Source organism: Hemitrygon akajei, chromosome 17, assembly GCF_048418815.1.
Source record: "Hemitrygon akajei chromosome 17, sHemAka1.3, whole genome shotgun sequence".
NCBI classification, from domain to species: Eukaryota; Metazoa; Chordata; class Chondrichthyes; order Myliobatiformes; family Dasyatidae; genus Hemitrygon; species Hemitrygon akajei.
In genome coordinates, this window is record NC_133140.1 from 61,503,389 (window position 1) to 61,520,947 (window position 17,559).

Genomic DNA, 17,559 nt, shown 5'->3' on the forward strand with positions numbered 1-17,559 from the left:
GCAACAACCTTGCACTTAAATCAGTAAGACCAAGGAATGATAGTGGACTTCAGGAAGGGTAATACTGTGGTAATGTCCTAATGGTTGAAATTGGGAGAGTGGAAGTACATTGCAATTACTCACTATATCTATTTGTCTAGGGCAGCTACCCTCCTTTGATTTCAGAGCTCTTTTCTTTAAATCTTAGCTTTAATTCATGATGCTGTTTTATACTTAGTCATTGTATTTTATAAGATGGACATTTGCAATAGTTGAATGGTGCAGCCACTGTTTCTTTTAATTTTAGAGTTGTTTGTTTTTAATTCAATTGTAACTTAGATGTCATTCTAAATAACTCAGACCTTATTTTAAATTTAGTCATTGTGTTTTAGTAATTGAATTGCCAGAAGGCTGTTTTGCACTGAATGGTGTAACACTTCAATCTCGTTACCCACAGCAATGACACCAAAGCTCTAACTAAAGTTCTGCTATACTGCAGCCTTTCCAAAACAGACAAGAGATCTCAACTCACCTGTTTGTTTTTATCTTGCAAGTCCGCTTGCAGTTGTTGCTTTGCACTTTCCAGTTCTGTCATTTTGTTAACAGAAGTTTGGTGTTTTTGTTTATAAAGATCCAATTTGGTTTCAAGTGATTTGCACTTTTCATTGACTGTAGCAATTTGATTTTCAGAGTCAAGCTGCTGTTGTCTAAACTGAGCCATTTCTAATTCTTGTTTGTGCACAATGTCTTTGAACTGGGATATCTGAAAGAAGATCCACTTGTGTATGTCAATTTGTTCAAAAGTGATAGAGAAATAGACATATTACAACTGGATAGCTCAGACTAGAAATGAACCTAAAACATTATATTAGCTCTCAGAAATATGACTAGATGTTAATTGATTATCTTCCAATCTTATTTTGGAACTGCTATCCCTAATGTTACCATTATGTCTATTTGCTGCTATTTCCCATTTGCACCTATTAGAAAATTGGTCTAACCTCCCTGGTTGCAAAGTACCTTACTTCTCTTGTCATTTTTCTGATGCAATTTGCACATGAGTACATAATCAATACACATTGCTCTCTGTGTCACCCTCTTGTAGCTGGTGGGAACTTCTGGCTGCAGCACTGAGAGAGTGAAGGTGTTGGTTGAAGTTGGTTGGCACAGGTTTTCAAAGCTCTACCAGGTACATCATCAGGGCCTGACACCTTGCGAGGTTTCACCCTCTTGAAAGATGTTCTGACATCGGCCTCTGAGACAGAGATCACAGGGTCACTGGATGCTGCAGGGATTCACAGGTGTAGCTTTATTTTCCCTTTCAAAGCATGCATAAAAGGCATTGAGCTCATCTGAGAGTGAAGCATCACAGCCACTCATGATGTTGGGCTTCTTTTTGTAGGAAGTACTTGCCTGCAAATTCTGCCCAAGCTGACTTGTGTCTGATTCAGTCTTTAATCTCAATCGGAATAGTTTTCTTACCCTTAAAATAACCTTCTGTTGTTTGCACCTGGACTTCTTGTATAGTTCTGGATCACTGGTCTTGAATGCAACTAGCCCTCAGCAGACAACGACACTTCTGGATTATCCTCTGCTTTTGGTCTGGGCATGTCTGGTATGTTCTTGAAAGCAGACATTCATCCACACAAGTTTTGATGAAGTCAATGACTGCTGTGGTGTATTCATTCATACTTGAAAATCCATCCCTGAATATTGTCCAGTCCACCGACTCAAAGCTCTGACTAAGTGCTCCCCCACTTCCTTTAACCATACCTTCTTGATCCTCTCCACTGGTGCTGCAGTCTTTAGGCTCTGCCTATATGCTGGGAGTAGAGGTACAGCCAGGTGATCAGACTTTTGAAAGTATGAGAGTGGGATGGTGGTGTAACAGTGGTCAAGTGTGTTGGCTCCTCTGGTTCTACAGATGACATGTTGGCAGAATTAGTTGAGTGATTTCTTCAAGCTGGCCTGGTTGAAACCTCCCACAGTGATAGGGAAGGCATCAGGGTTCACAGTTTCATGTCCGCTGATAGGAAGCTAAGCTCTTCCAGTGACTGCCTGATGCTGGCCTGTGGTGGAATGTACACCACTACCAGGATGATGGGGGAGAACTCGCTAGGCAGATTAAATGTATGACATTTGACCACTAGATATTCCAAGTCAGGTGAGCAGGACTGATCATGCTGAATTTATCATAAAATATATTCCACCTCTTCTGCCTTTAAAAGACTGAGCTGTCTTCTCTTTACAGAGAATGGTGATATCATTGGCTGCAGCACTCCATCCAAAATTGCAGGTGTGAGCCATATTTCCATAAAGCAGAGTACACAGCAGTCCTTGATGTCCCTCTTGTATAGCAATCTTACTCTGAGGTCTTCAGTTTTACTTCTCAGAGGCTACACACTCGCCAGCAGGATGGTTGGCAGTGGAAGTCTAAGGCCTCTGTATTTCAATCATACCTGTAGACCGGTGCACGTCTCTACTTCGGTTTTCTTAAAGGGGAACTGCACTCATGATCTGAATCTGCTGTCTGACGTTCATTGATTTTGAGTATCGATAAAGTTTAAAATATTTTAAAATAGTGTTGTTTATTGAAGTAGGCGTGGCTGTGACTGTGAATTTCAGCTGTAATAGTCTTAAATGGGAATATTTGATAATTCCTATTAGAGTTGCATGCAAAGAGTCACCTGTTAATGGTGCCATCCTACCAGATCTTACCTTAATCATGCCTTTCAGCTATCCAACATGCAGCAAATCAAAGGATCAAATTGGTATCCCTACATGAATAATGCTACATCGATCATTGTTGTGCTGCAATCTTCTCCACATACATCACTGATAAAGATGACAGCGTCTCTATTATCTGTCTCTGAGCAAGATGCTGTGATCAATGCTCATCCTATCATGATGTCTAACTGTGCAGAGGCTTGGGTCTATTTGACACATGTCAGCTCATTGGATTAGACCACTGAACCACTGCACGAAGGGGGAATGTAGCATCTCCAATCCCACTGCAGACCACTATTTTACCCCTCCTCTCCCACCTTCCTTTCAGTTATCCTTTTCATTCCACTGACTTGATCTGGTAAATTTTAAGATTTTAGCCAGTTAAACTTTGTCTGTAATATGGCATCTGAATGAATTATGTAAAATGCAATGCATGCTTTTTCTTTGTGTTTGTGTCAATAGATGTGCCAAAGAACAAGCATGGGTACACTTAGTCATCTCAAGAACCAGCGTAAGAAGACACAGCTAGATACCAAACTCACAATGCCCTGTATTTCTTTTTAGCAAGAAGACATCAGAACTTAGAAATTATAGGTAACATAAGTGTATACAAGAACCACCACGAGTAGAAATATAATCATTACAACATGACATAAAACAGGTGATTTAAAAAAAAATACTGTATTTAACATTTGTCGTGAGAGTTTATTTTCTGATTCCAAGAACTATCAGCTGAGGAACTGCAAAGGGTGTAGAGAGTTACTTTTTTGATGTTATAAGAATTATAGTTTCTTTGAGAAACAACTTAAGTGTTAGATATCTAGTTTTTAAATGGAACTTCACCATTCAATGTTTGATTTTTTAAAAATTGGCCATTATTTATTTATCATTATTTGATCAAGGCTTGGGTGAGAGTGTCTGATGTTGAAAGACCTGAAACACCTGATGGCCCCACGTTAGATCACTGATGTGTCCCATCGCATCCTAGAATGAATCTCAGCATCATAATAGAGCATTACTTAATGACTGGCATTTTCAGTTCTGTATCCATGTAACAGTGGGCATCTTAAACCACACACCTCCCCACCCCCATGACAGCCTGATCATTATCTGTGCAGCCTGCAGCTGACGTTCACAAGCTATAAATTGGGGCTTCAGCTGGTTTGACTTTCAGTTTTTCCCTTAAAATAAAATTAAAAAAATGATGCCAAAATGGTAAACAGACTATTTTTGTCCATTGTACCATTTATTTCTGCCTCACATATTCACCAAAAGATTTTATTATGGGAAGTTGGTGAAATATTATCATGCTGGAAAAAATGATACAACTAAAATATATGAGAACATTAGTCTTTCATTAAAGGCACATGGCTACTGTAACAATATACTAAAACAATTCTTACTTCATGGAGCATCTCTTGGTGTTGCTCCTCTGCATTTTGTAAATCAGAATTTAGCCTGTCAACTGTGGACTTGTACTGTTGCAGTTTAGTCATCTTGTCCTGTAATTCCTTTGAAGATGAGTGAAGTTCTTTCCGGAGTCGAGCAGATTCATGAGTAAAATGATCCACACCACACTCGTGGGTATGCTTGAGAACTTCCAATTCCTTCTGAAGCTGATAAATGGATCTCTCTTGATTCTGGTTCTAAGGGTGGAATGGGAAATTTGAATTGCATTTTAATTAAAAGCTTGGACTATATTTTCTTGACCAGATATGTAACCACAGTATGTAGGAAGATTTTTCAAATACTGGTGCAATAGTGTTTGATGGCTCTTGGTCTAAGAGTACTTCAGATAATACCACCAAATATTTTTCTTAGTGGTAAGCATGTTGAGGAGCATCACAAATGAAATGCATGCAATAAATGTTTCTAACACACAAAGTGATTCAGAACTTTTGGCAACCTTGGCTTAAATGATAAATTGATGACTCACTACAAACAATTGAGAATATGATCTGGGGTGAAGCTCTGAGCTGTACTGAAGCAGCACTGTATTGTCACAGATGCTGCAATATAGAGCATATTAAAAGGAAGCACTTAATATTGTCACAAGTGAATACAAATTATCCCTTGATAGTATATGAAGATTTTTTTCCCTTCTGTTCCATTTAGGAGCATGAGCAGGAATTCAGATTTGGACAGATGGGTGGTTATACAGGCATACACACATAGATGCACATAACTTATTTTTTTCATGTAAGATTGGAGTCTGCATCCATGCATGATCCTCTCTCCCATGTCCCCAACCTACACATTCATGTCCCTGACTAATATTAATATTTCAATGAATTCAGAAAAAAAAAACATCAAACAGAAATTGCTGGAAACAGTCCACAAGTCAGGCATCATCTGTGGAGAGAAAAGCAGTTGGTACTTCAGGTTCATATCCTTTCATTGGAACTGGGAAATCAACTATGTTGCAAACATGTGGCTCATTAATGTTGGAATTAAACTGTGAAGCAAAGATGAAGAGCAAAAGGGCCTATAATAGGATGGAGACTACTCAGTACTCAGATGTGAAGAAATTTAATCTCTCAGAGGTAATGAATTCCCTACTAAGTGAGTTGTGAAGACTGAGTTGCTGGATACATTCAAGACAGCAGCCAGCAGTATATCTTTGTAACCACTCCAAAGAAATGTTTGGCCTTTGGATCATTGCTCCCCAGATGGATCAAGGTGTAGTTCTTAGAGGAGTTTTGAGATAAGTTTGTCTGACAGAACCTTCTCCTCTGAAAAGGAAGTCAAAACCTTTGCAGCTTTCTTCTGTTCCTGATCTTGATGGAGACTCATTGGATCCTAGGCTAAACAGCTAAATGCCTTCACCTTCAATATCTTCAGAATAGTCCAAAATCGTTGCCATTCCAAATTTCTACTCCCATCAAGGTCTGCACCAGCTTACTTCCCAATAAACCTGCAACTGATTGGTTATGCATTTGACCAGCATTGACCAAGACTTCTACTTCTGATTAGACCTGACATCTTATGTGTAAACCACATTATGTGGTAAAAGGCAGATAGGAGAATCAATTCATCAACAGAGCATTGTACAAGAATTTCAGGTTATCCTATCATTGCATGAATTTTGTGCTCATCTGTTAGATGCACAGAACTTTATGTTACAATTGAATAGTAACATAAAGCATATACTCTGACAACTGAATTTTAGTGCATTATTTTCTGAGTACATGAACAATTACAATATAAAAGGATTTAGTTAAAATTTCCCATGAAATACCTTGTAAATTTTACTCAATTAAAACGTATAATGTAATGAAGAGGCAATGTAAGAATATCTGCACATAAAATCTATCTGCCTAAATGTGGCGGGCTATATTTAGTATATTATTTAGTGTATTGTGCTTTTTCATAATTTACATTTGAATACTGGAAGAAGTTTGCTACTTTTTTTTTTACCATATACAGCCCTTTCAGCTAATATTAGAAACATGAATTATCTTTTAACTTTCCACAGGTGATTGTTACTATTTTGAATTACACACATGTACATATATTATTTTACACAGAGAAACAATTAATTAATGAAGTTATGAACAACAAAGGCAATCTCAATATATATTTTAGATGGAATTTGGAATTCATGATCTTTGCAGATATTAAATATTTAAATAAATGACATCTTCCAAACCCTCATGCTAGGAGTTTAATTATGAATATCTGATTTTTAGTTTTGATTGTAGTAAAAGATGACAGCATTTTAAATGAATTCTCCTTTAATAACAAAGCTATAATGAATAGAGATGTAAACCACATATCGTGTTCCTTATCTTTTGATAATTAGTTAGTATCTGACAACACCTTCAGCAATGTATTAATTGTTCCCATGGCAGAACAATTTTAATTAAAGGAATTAGAGGATTCTACAATAAATGTAAATTTTCTATGCTGTGCAAAACATCATAGCAGTGCCCCCAGCACTGTTGAAACAGTGCTTTAAAATTTTTTTGAAAGTATCCTCAAAATAGTATCAGTAACGAGATGACTATGGAATACACTCATCACCTAAGAGGCATAAGTGCCTGAGACAGTAAGGAATTTCTTTTTTTTCTATAGCAATGGGATGTAGAACATCAAGGCTGTTGACAACAGATAGCTCAGAAGATGGAGATGAGTTAATAACTCCTTAACCGACTACTGAACACCAGCTCTTTGTTATATTGGAGTCTGAGAAATCTATTAGTACCTGTCACTTCTGTATCCTTATACTGGAAATATCTGAAATGACCACCAAGAACTTTACGTTAGCCACTTGAGATGAATGACACCAAAAAGTGGTAAACTTCGCAGTTGTGGCACTGTGTCTGAACAATTAAATGAAAATGTGCATAAGACAGCACTTTGAAATACTTTCAATAGTATTGTGCCTTTCAGGCTTGCTACTTTAGGCTTTACATTACTTCTTTGCTTTCATTTTTATTTGATCATCAAGGTGGACTGTATACCAAGAGAATTTTTATAAATCAAACAAAGGAAGAGAGACAGAAGAAATCAAACAATCTGGCTACATCAGACAGTTATCAAGGTGTCACTCAAAAGCACATTTTTTAATGTGACATCAAGATCAGATTTAAGGCCGCTGCAAATATTGCTACTAGTACATAAAGTAAGGCTGTGCTTCATCCTATAGGGTCACAGGAATAATAAGGTTAACATCCACCACTTAGAATGCTAAATACTGTTCAGAAAATCCTCAAACACTGAAGAAAATTCAGACTGCATTATCTTTGGATGATCTCGTATAACCGCTCTCAAAACCCAATCTTTCTTTTATTAACCATATTAATTTAGGCTTCTGTGTTGATGTCCATTTTTCAGCTTGCTTCTTCTTTGGACACATATTTTATTAAAGCTATAACATTAGAGGCAAATAATTGCTGATAATATGCATTTTCAAAGCATTCCAAATGATTATGACACAAATAATAAGTACAAGGTTAATCACTTCCTTAAAACCTGCTGTCCCCATTTCCTCCTTTAAACACACCTTAAAACCTCCCTCTTCAATATTCTAATATTCACTGCTATACTTTCTTTGAAAAATGCTCCTTTGAATGTTTAGCCACACCAAAAGTACAATATAAATACAATTTAAAGTCATGAAGAATGTATCTTTTTCTCCACACAAATGTTTGAAGCCAGAGGAGTTGAGTTGAAAGTCACAACTTTATTTTTGACATTGCTCTTCATCAACTGCTTTTCATGATCGATATTTGAGTAACTAATCTCTCTCCCATATATAGCTTTTCTCTCTCAGTTTAATTTTCATCTGGTATATACATCCTGTCACAATTGGTTTATCTAACCTTTGTTCATACAGAACCTCCACCAATTAACTCAAACACCCTTTACGCATTCCTCTTGAATTATTATCTGTGCCTATACTGTTAATCCACATGAACTACATATCTGGCAAAATATGTCAAATGACAAATTATTTCAGAAAACATTTCTTTCATGTGAAAGCACATAAAATATTTACATATGGCTATGAGAATATATAAAATGAAAATAGTTCAAAATTAGGCTATACTTAATATTGATAATGCATTTCCCTTTATCCTTGATATGTTTGATGTTATAATATGTTGAATATTATCATTAATATTTCACAAAGCACTGCAGAGAATTTTCAAAAGATGAAAGCAAGGTGGCTGGATACAATATATTTATTTTAAAAAGAATCATTGATTTTCAAGACTGATAGGCATTGTGAGCTAATTTGAACAATAAAAAATAACTGAAACAAATACTTGTAAATTTGCAAAGATAAGGAAAATTAGGGAAATACTAGACAATTAAATCCACTAAATCTAAGCTCTTGCATAGTTGTCAAACCCCAATTTCTCAAGCTAACTAATCTGAAAACACCCTTTGGCAAATTAAAATGAGCCAGAAGTATGAACATGTTCCTGTGATAGTCTGCTTTTTTGCCCCTTGATTAATTTTGAATAGAGCTCAAACAGTATTTGCATATAATTTTAGTGTGTCAGACGTTGACATGGAACCCTTTCATCAACCAACCTTGTCAAACAGGAAATTCTGAATCTCATTTAGATTCTAATATAATTTTCATGATGCAGTGTAGAAAAACCGCCTAAGATAAACCACTTCATCAATCAAAATTAATAAACACTTTTCCAGAAGGCCGCTGGTCAATCAGAATTCCAATATCTCTGGACGATTAAATATACCTGTTTTCTAAGCCAGAGGAAAGAAAGCAAATGTCCAAATAATTTGCTGGCAATGAATATATTATTGCATCACCTTCAGTGATGAACCTTAACCTTGTTGCTTTTTTTTTGAGATTGTTGGCGTACTGGTTATCATTCTGTACAGGACGGCATGCCTGATTACCTGTAAAATGGGTTACCACAATCACTTTTCAAATGAAGCAGAAAGAAATCATTAAAAATTAATGTCATGCCGGTTGCTTCAATACAAGACAAAAGTTCATGTAAATCATTTTGAAATATCACATAATTTTCACTGCATAAGAATGACAGAAATGGATACACTATTATAATTTTAATTGTCATAATTTTAAAAGATAAAAGGTCAGACTAAAGGTACTAAATAATGATATTCCTAATGTGCAACTTTGAAAATTAACTGTTTTGATGCTATATATCCTCTTGCCAACATCTAAATGTACAGAGAATTTAAGATACAAGAACAGTGATGAAGCCTGTACCTTTGGGATTGACCTTGTAAGTGCCTTGGTCTATTATGATATGGTGCATTTCTATACTCTTAATACCACCAACACACATCCTACGTTTCAGGTTTCTGTGCATGAAAGTAGAATAAATACAGTCTGGCTAATTACAGGCCTATCAGTCTACTCTCAATCATCAGCAAAATGAAGGAAGCCATCATTAAGAGTATTGACAAATGGCACTAACTCATCAGTAATCTGCTTAATGATATTCAGTCTGCATTTCATCAAGAGCACTAGATCCAGACCTCATTATGCCCTTAGTCCAAGCATGGACCAAGATTATACAAAGATATAATGGAGTCTGTACATGATATCAAGGCAGCTTTTGACTAAGTAAAATATCAAAAGGGAAAAATCAGCAATTGCTGGCAACATTTAACACTCAGTAGGCCGGACAGCATTGAGTGAAATTATGAGGAATAATGTCACAGCACAAATAAAAATGCTTATGATTCTGAAGGTCATTCATCCCAACCCCAGAATGTGCTCAGTGTCAGGAAAATGATGGCTAAGGGCTGTTTCTCAGACTGGAGGTCTGTGTGCTTCATGGTTGATACTGGTATCTTGCTTGTATGTATATAAACTACTTAGATGTAAATGTAAGAGGTGTGGTTACTAAGTTTGCAATGATACAAAAATATGTGATGTTGTAGACAGAATAGAGGATTATTAAAAAATACAGGAGGATCTTAGTAAGCTCAGGATTGGCAATGACTTTCATTCCAGATAAATGTAAAGTATTGAATTCTGGAAAATCAAAGTAGGGATGGACTTCACATAAAAGGCAGGGTCTTCAGGAGTGTTATGAAACAGGAGAACATAGAAGTGTTAATCCATTGTTCACTGAAAAAGGCATTATGAGTAGATAGAGTGGTGAAGGAGGTATTTGGCACCCTGGCCTTTATTAGTCAGGGGAATGTGGAGTTTGGAAGTTGTATTGCAGTTATGTAAGATGATGGTGAATCCGCACACAGTATAGTGTACAGTTTTGGTCATCCTCTTATATTATTGGAAAAACCTTATTCAACTAGAAAGTTTAGAAAATATTTACCAGGATGGTGTCTGGAACCTGGGGAGAGGTTAACCTGAGTTACAGGGAGAGGCTCTATTGTCTTTGTTCTCTGGAATGGAGGAGTGACCTGATAGAGGCATATAAAGTCATGAGGGGCTTGGACAGGGTGAAAGCACATAGTCTTTGTTGCCCAGGGAGGGGTTGTAAAATTAAGAAGGCATAGGTTTAAGATAAGAGGAGAGAGATTTAAGAGTGATATGAGGGCAGCTTCTTCACACAAATGATAGTGTATGTTTGGAATGTGCTGCTGTAAGTATTGGCTAAGGCAGGCACATTTAAAAGCCATCTAGATAAGTACATAAGTCCACCATGGACGGCCCCAAGCCTGGTTACGAAATGAAGTGTTGGGCATAACCCAGAGTTACAGAAACATCAACAGAAGCTCCAAAGACCTCATCCCTGGAGAAAGGCAGGATCTTTGTCAAGATGGGCTACACTTAGGGATAAATAGGTGACAACTAGAGACCGGCCCAGGACGGAGGATTGTGTCGAGCTGCTGTCAGCCAGTGAGGCTGAAGTAAGTAAGGTAAATAAGTAAGTAGATAAGTATATAGGTAGAAGAGGTTTAGATGGCTTTGGGCCAAATGCAGGCAGATCGGACTAGCTTGCTGGACAAATAGGAAGACATCTAGAAAGGTTAAATGAATAAGCGAGGGCATGAAAATGGAATAAAAAAGTTGGAGTATCTGAAATTGTCTTATCTAAATGGTGAGGGATAGCAGAGCTCTGAGATGTAAAGAGATCGGAGTGTCCCAGCATTAAAGACAAAAAGCTCATCTGCAGATTGTGGTGAACTACATAAACCTGTCTGGACACCCCCCCCGCTGACTGCTCCCGTGGCTCCTCCCACAGACCCCCGCTGACTGCTCCCGTGGCTCCTCCCACAGACCCCCCCCTGCTGACTGCTCCTGTGACTCCTCCCACAGACCCCCCCCTGCTGACTGCTCCTGTGGCTCCTCCCACAGACCCCCCGCTGACTGCTCCAGTGGCTCCTCCCACAGACCCCTGCTGACAGCTCCTGTGGCTCCTCCCACAGACCCTGCTGACTGCTCCTGTGACTCCACCCACAGACCCCCCCCTGCTGACTGCTCCTGTGGCTCCTCCCACAGACCCCTGCTGACTGCTCCTGTGACTCCTCCCACAGACCCCCCACTGACTGCTCCTGTGGCTCCTCCCACAGACCCCCTGCTGACTGCTCCTGTGGCTCCTCCCAGTGACCGTGACTCCTCCCACAGACCCCCCCTGCTGACTGCTCCTGTGGCTCCTCCCACTGACCGTGACTCCTCCCACAGACCCCAGTATAAAGGCGATTGGGGCCTGAGCCCTGCCCTCACTCTCCAGGATGTAGCATGGTGGTCAATTGCTGCTTGTTCTTTCTTCCAGTCAATAAAAGCCGATATCTCGCCTCACGTCTCAGAGAGTTATTGATGGTGCATCACAGATATAGCATGTAATTAGGCAAGTTAACAAAATCTTATTGATAATTGTTGAGGGGCACTGTTTATTAAAGTTGGGAAGCTGTACTTCAGTTACACAAAGCTGTGGCAAAACTACATCAGGAAAACTGCACAGAGCACTGGTCCTGTTATTTAAGAAAAGATGTAGATTCGTAGGAAACAGTTCAGAGCAGGTTGCATGGAACAGGCAAATAGTCTTATGAGGAAAGGTTGGACAAGCTGGAGCTCAGATAATATCCCATTTTTGGTTGATAAACTGTCAACTATCCTGTGTGCTTCAATTTAACTTAAGCAAGTAGTCACTTTTGGAAGATTCAAAGATTCAAAATGCATTTATTATCGAAGTGTGTATGCAGTATACAACTTTGAGATTCGCTTTTCCCACAGACAGCCATGAAACAAAAAAAAACCATGGCGTCCATTCAAAGAAAAACATGAAACAGCCCCCCACACACACAAAAAAAGAAAACTAATCGTGCAAATGGCAACAAAAAACTGAGCGAGAAACACAGAATATAAAACATAATACTGAAAGAGTCCAGGCATATTCAATTATATTCAGTTCAGCTCAGTGTTCATTATCGGCAAACCACCCCAATTAAAAATTGCTCAAAATAACAACAAGAAAAGGAACGACCAGAAACACATCATAGCATGAACTACAGAGTCTAATCCACAAGCCGCGTTGATTAAACCTTGCTCAGGCACCATCCTCCAACATCATCAAGGGAGAGAGAAGTCGTCACATGCAGACACCTTCCTCTAGCAGCAGTGTGAGAGGCTGAACACCTGCTCGCCTTACACACTTGCTCGATGTTTTCATTCTTCCTCGGTGCTTTAATTGGTGAAAAATGGAGTTGATCCAGAGTCTCCAAGCTTCTTGGCCTCGAGGCTGCACGCTTCTCTCGGAAACTGCAATGTACCAAATGCTCAATCAGCCCGAAAACACACCAGCAAAACATGGACCACAGGCGATGAACAGTAGATTACAGGCTCCAACAATAGCAGGACCACATTTGCAAGAAAACATGGACCACAGGCGATGGACAGTAGATTACAGGCTCCAACAATAGCAGGACCACATTTGCAAGAAAAAGACGTAAAAGAAGGGAAGGAAGTAACTTTGTGAAGAGAGTAATGCTCTGCTGCGAGCCACCTTAATGATCACCTTCTATATTGCAATGATAAAGGAATGTGACACAAATAAGGCTGCTTGTCTAGTGTTTTAAAACCAGCTCCAATATCTTGGGTCATATTACTGATGCCACATCATATACAAACTTAACAAGAACTTGCAGACTACTGAAATTTAGAATCATAGAGAATATACAGCCCTTCAGCCCATCCAGTCCATGCCAAAATTCTTTAAACTGCCTACTCCCATTGACCTGTACTCAAACTAGAGCCCTCCATACCCCTGCCATTCATGTACCTATCCAAACTTATCTTAAATGTTGAAATAGACGTCACATGCACAACTTGTACTAGCAGCTCATTCCACAATCTTACTATCTTCTGAGTGAAGACATTCCCCTCATGTTCCTCTTAAACTTTTAATCCTTCACCCTTAACCCATGAACTCTGGTTGTAGTCCCTCCCAACCTCAGTGGAATAAGCCTGCTTGCATTTACCCTCATAATTTTGTATACCTCTATTCAATGTTTCCTTATTACTCAGGTCCTCCAGACCTGGCAACATCCTTGTAAATTTTCTCTGTATTCTTTCAACCTTGTTTATATCTTTCCTATAGATAGGTGAACAAAACTACACACAATATTCCAAATTATTAGACCTCACCAATGTCTTACATACAGTGCCTATAAAAAGTATTCACCCCCCCCCCAACCCCCTTGGGAGTTTTCATGTTTTATTGTTTTACAACATTGAATCACAGTGGGTTTAGTTTGGCTTTTTTGACACTGATCAACAGAAAAAGACTCTTCTGTGTCAAAGTGAACACAAATCTCTACAAAGTGATCAAATTTAATCACAAGTATAAAACACAAAATAATTGATTACCAAGCAATAGTAAGTTAAGGCAACTGGACTTGCTGTGTTGTCTAGAAGCCATTTCAACACTCATCCAAAAGGCTTCTTCAGTTCTAACCTGTGGTGAGTCGTTTACCGGTTTATGAACTCTGTGAGTTGTTCAGCAATCACATAAGGGTTGTTAAAAGTCATAGAGGTAATGAGAGGATTATCAGTCATATCTTTGCATGAATGGAGATGTGAACTGTGTGGAGACGCCTGGGTAGAGATATTAGAACTGTATTGTAGGTAGCTGATAGGTGATGTTGTACCCAGCCCCTCTGTTCAGGGATGGGTTTTCCAGTTTGACAAAATGGCTTCTTTAACTCCTCTTTCAAACCACTGTCCAAAATGTGCACATTATTATCATCAAAGAAGTGTCACTTGTCCTTTAGGTGTAGATATACAGCTGTGTCTTGACCTGAGGTGGTAGTCCTCCTATGTTGGGCCATCTGTTTGTGGAGTGGTTGTTTTGTCTCACCAATGTACAGATCTGTACAGTTCTCACTGCATTGGATACATTTACAATATTGCTCTATTTATGTTTGGGTGTAGGATCCTTGGCGTGGAGGATTTTCTGACTGTGTTTGTAGGTGTAAAAAACACAGGGATTTGGTGTTTTTTGAAAATCCTTCTGTGTTTCTCTGAAACTCCAACTACGTACGGGGTGACTATGATTTTCCGTCAGCTTTCCTTCTTACCTCTGTCTGTTGGGCTGATGTTATTGCTGGTTTTTGTTGTTGTCTTGATGAAGGCTCAGTCAGAGTAGTGGCAAGCTTTCAAGGATTCTCTCAAATAATTGCTCTCCTTGTCTTTAGCACTTTCTTGGCATGGTGATGCAGTGTTCTGATAACCCCCAACTTATGTTCTAATGGGTAATGAGAGTAAAACTGTACTGATCTGTGTGGGTTGGTTTCCAGGAAACTTCAATATCCAGATGTTCATTTCTACTGACTACCAACCATGGATTAGAATTGTAGAAGTCTCTCGGATGGTGGTGAAATGTCTTCTAGACAACACAGCAAATACAGTTGCCTAGATTTACTACTGCTGGATATATAATGACCAAGATAACTGAAAACCTTCATAGACAAAATAATTGATTGCATAATTATTCACCCCCTTTTAATATTGACAAACCAAATCATCACTTGAGCAGCCAATTGGATTTAGAAGACACATAGATAGTTAAATAGAGATCTGATTTTGGAGACCTGTATGCAGTTATGGTGTTTCATTTGATTGTAGGAAAATTACACCTATATCTGGAAGGTCCAACTGCTGGGAGACAGTACACTGACAAAAAGTACAGCATGAAGACAAAAGAACACTCCAAGCAACTCCATGAAAAGGTTATTGAAAAGCTCAAGTCAGGAGATGGAATCAAGAAAATTTCCAAGTCCTCAGAATCAGAATCAGGTTTATTATCACCAGCAAGTGTCGTGAAATTTGTTAATTTAGCAGCAGCAGTTCAATGCATACTTAATATATAGAAGAAAAAAATATGTACATCAATTACAGTATATGTATATTGAATAGATTAAAAATCACGCAAAAGCAGAAATAATGTATATTAAAAAGATAAGGTAGTGTTGAAGAGTTCATTTAGGAATTGTATGACAGAGAGGAAGAAGCTGTTCCTGAATCGTTGTGTGTGTGCCTTCAGTCATCTGTACCTCCTTCCTGATGGTAACAGTGAGAAAAAGGCATGCCCTGGGTGCCAGAGTCCAGAAAAAAGGATGCTGCCTTTCTGAGACACCGCTCCTTGAAGATGTCTTGGGTACTTCGTAGGCTAGTACCCAAGATAGAACCGACTAAATTTATAACTCTCTACAACTTCTTTCAGTCCTGTGCAGTAGCCCCTCCATTCCAGACAGTGATGTAGCCAGTCAGAATGCTCTCCACGGTACATCTATAGAAGTTTTTGAGTGTATTTTTTGACATAGCAAATCTCTTTAAACTCCTAATGAAGTATAGTCACTGTCTTGCCTTCTTTATAATTGCTTCGATATGTTGGGACTAGATTAGAACCTCAGATATCTTGACACCCAGGAACTTGAAACAGCTCACTCTCTCCACTTCTGATCCCTCTATGAGGATTGGTATGTGTTCCTTCATCTTACCCTTCCTGAAGTCCACAATCAGTTCTTCGTCTACTGATGTTGAATGCCAGGTTGTTGCTGCAACACCACTCCACTAGTTAACATATCTCACTTCTGTGGGACCTCTTGTTACTATCTGAGATTCTACCAACCAATGTTTGTATCATCAGCAAATTTATAGATGGTAAATTTAAAGAAGTCACTGAATATCCCTTGGAGTACAGTTAAGTCAATCATCAAGAAATGGAAAGAATATGGCACAGTTGTAAATCTGCCTAGTACAGGCCATCCTCAAAAACTGATTGAGATTGCAAGAAGGGAACTAGTGATGGAGGCCATCAAGAGGCCAATAAGTCTGACAAGTACCTACAAAATTCTCAGAATTTCACTTTTGAAGGCCTCACATTCGCCAGAAACCAGACTGTCCCAATCCACACTTGCCAGATCATATCTGATACCATCAAAATTGGCCTTTCTCCAATTTAGAATCTCAACCCGTGGACCAGACCTATCTTTTGGCATATTTACTTTGAAACTAATGGCATAGTGATCACTAGATGCAAAGAGTTCCCCGACGCAAACTTCTGTCACCTGCCCTGTCTCATTCCCTATTAGCAGATCTAGCATCACACGCTCTCTCGTTGGGACTTCTATGTACTGATGAACACATTTGACAAACACATTTTGAATAGCAGAAGTCCCAATGCAGAGCTCAGTTGAACTCAACTCATAACAGAAATTTAGATGTACTCATTGTGTTGATCCACCACTTCACATCCAATTTAATTGCCTCATTTTTGTTAACAGACACCTTCGCAACACTTTGGCAATAGTTTTTTGAAAATTATGATATACAAGATAGACTGGGTTATCTTTATCCAATTGTCTGGTTAAAGAATACAATCAAATTAATGAACCAGGTACTGAGAACTAGCTTCCCTAGTAACTGTAACTAACCAATCATCAACTGCATATTATTCATTGTACTTTCAACGGGTTTTCCATGACTAAAGTTAAACTCCCTGATCTGCTATTTCCACAGACACTAAAGGTTCTGCAGATATTGGGAATCTAAAGCAACACACACACAAAATGCTGGAGGAACTCAAAAGGACAGGCAGCGAGCTTCTTCCCCAGGCTGTGAGTTGGTGGCAAGCAGCGTAGCAATTTGCATAATGCTTTACAATGCCAGTGACCTGGGGCTAATTCCCAGGCTCTGTTTTTACCTGTGAAAGCGTGAGTGTTCTGGTTTCCTCCCACATTACAAAGATGGGCGGGTTAGAAGGTTAATTGGTCACCTGGGTGTAACTGGGGGGCGCCAGCTCGTTGGGCTGGAATGGCCTGTTACTGTATTGTATCTCTAAATAAATAAATATAAAGACTGATAAATACCCCAGCACCACTGAAGTCTCATCACTAGGACAGCGAGCTGTTTACTGTTTGTGGCAATATTTT

The 17,559-nt window shown here is 38.8% G+C and overlaps 1 protein-coding gene across 1 annotated transcript in view; it reads right to left on the reverse strand.

The window, feature by feature from the left end:
* The window catches only part of pmfbp1 (polyamine modulated factor 1 binding protein 1), a 649,032-nt gene that overhangs the window by 134,205 nt on the left and 497,268 nt on the right, over window positions 1–17,559 (reverse strand). Inside the window, exons 23-24 of the mRNA XM_073070291.1 lie at window positions 4,110–4,352; window positions 512–742 (exon numbers count right to left, since the gene is read on the reverse strand). Coding sequence (XP_072926392.1) covers window positions 512–742; window positions 4,110–4,352 — 474 coding nt within the window. The remainder of the gene's footprint in view (window positions 1–511; window positions 743–4,109; window positions 4,353–17,559) is intronic.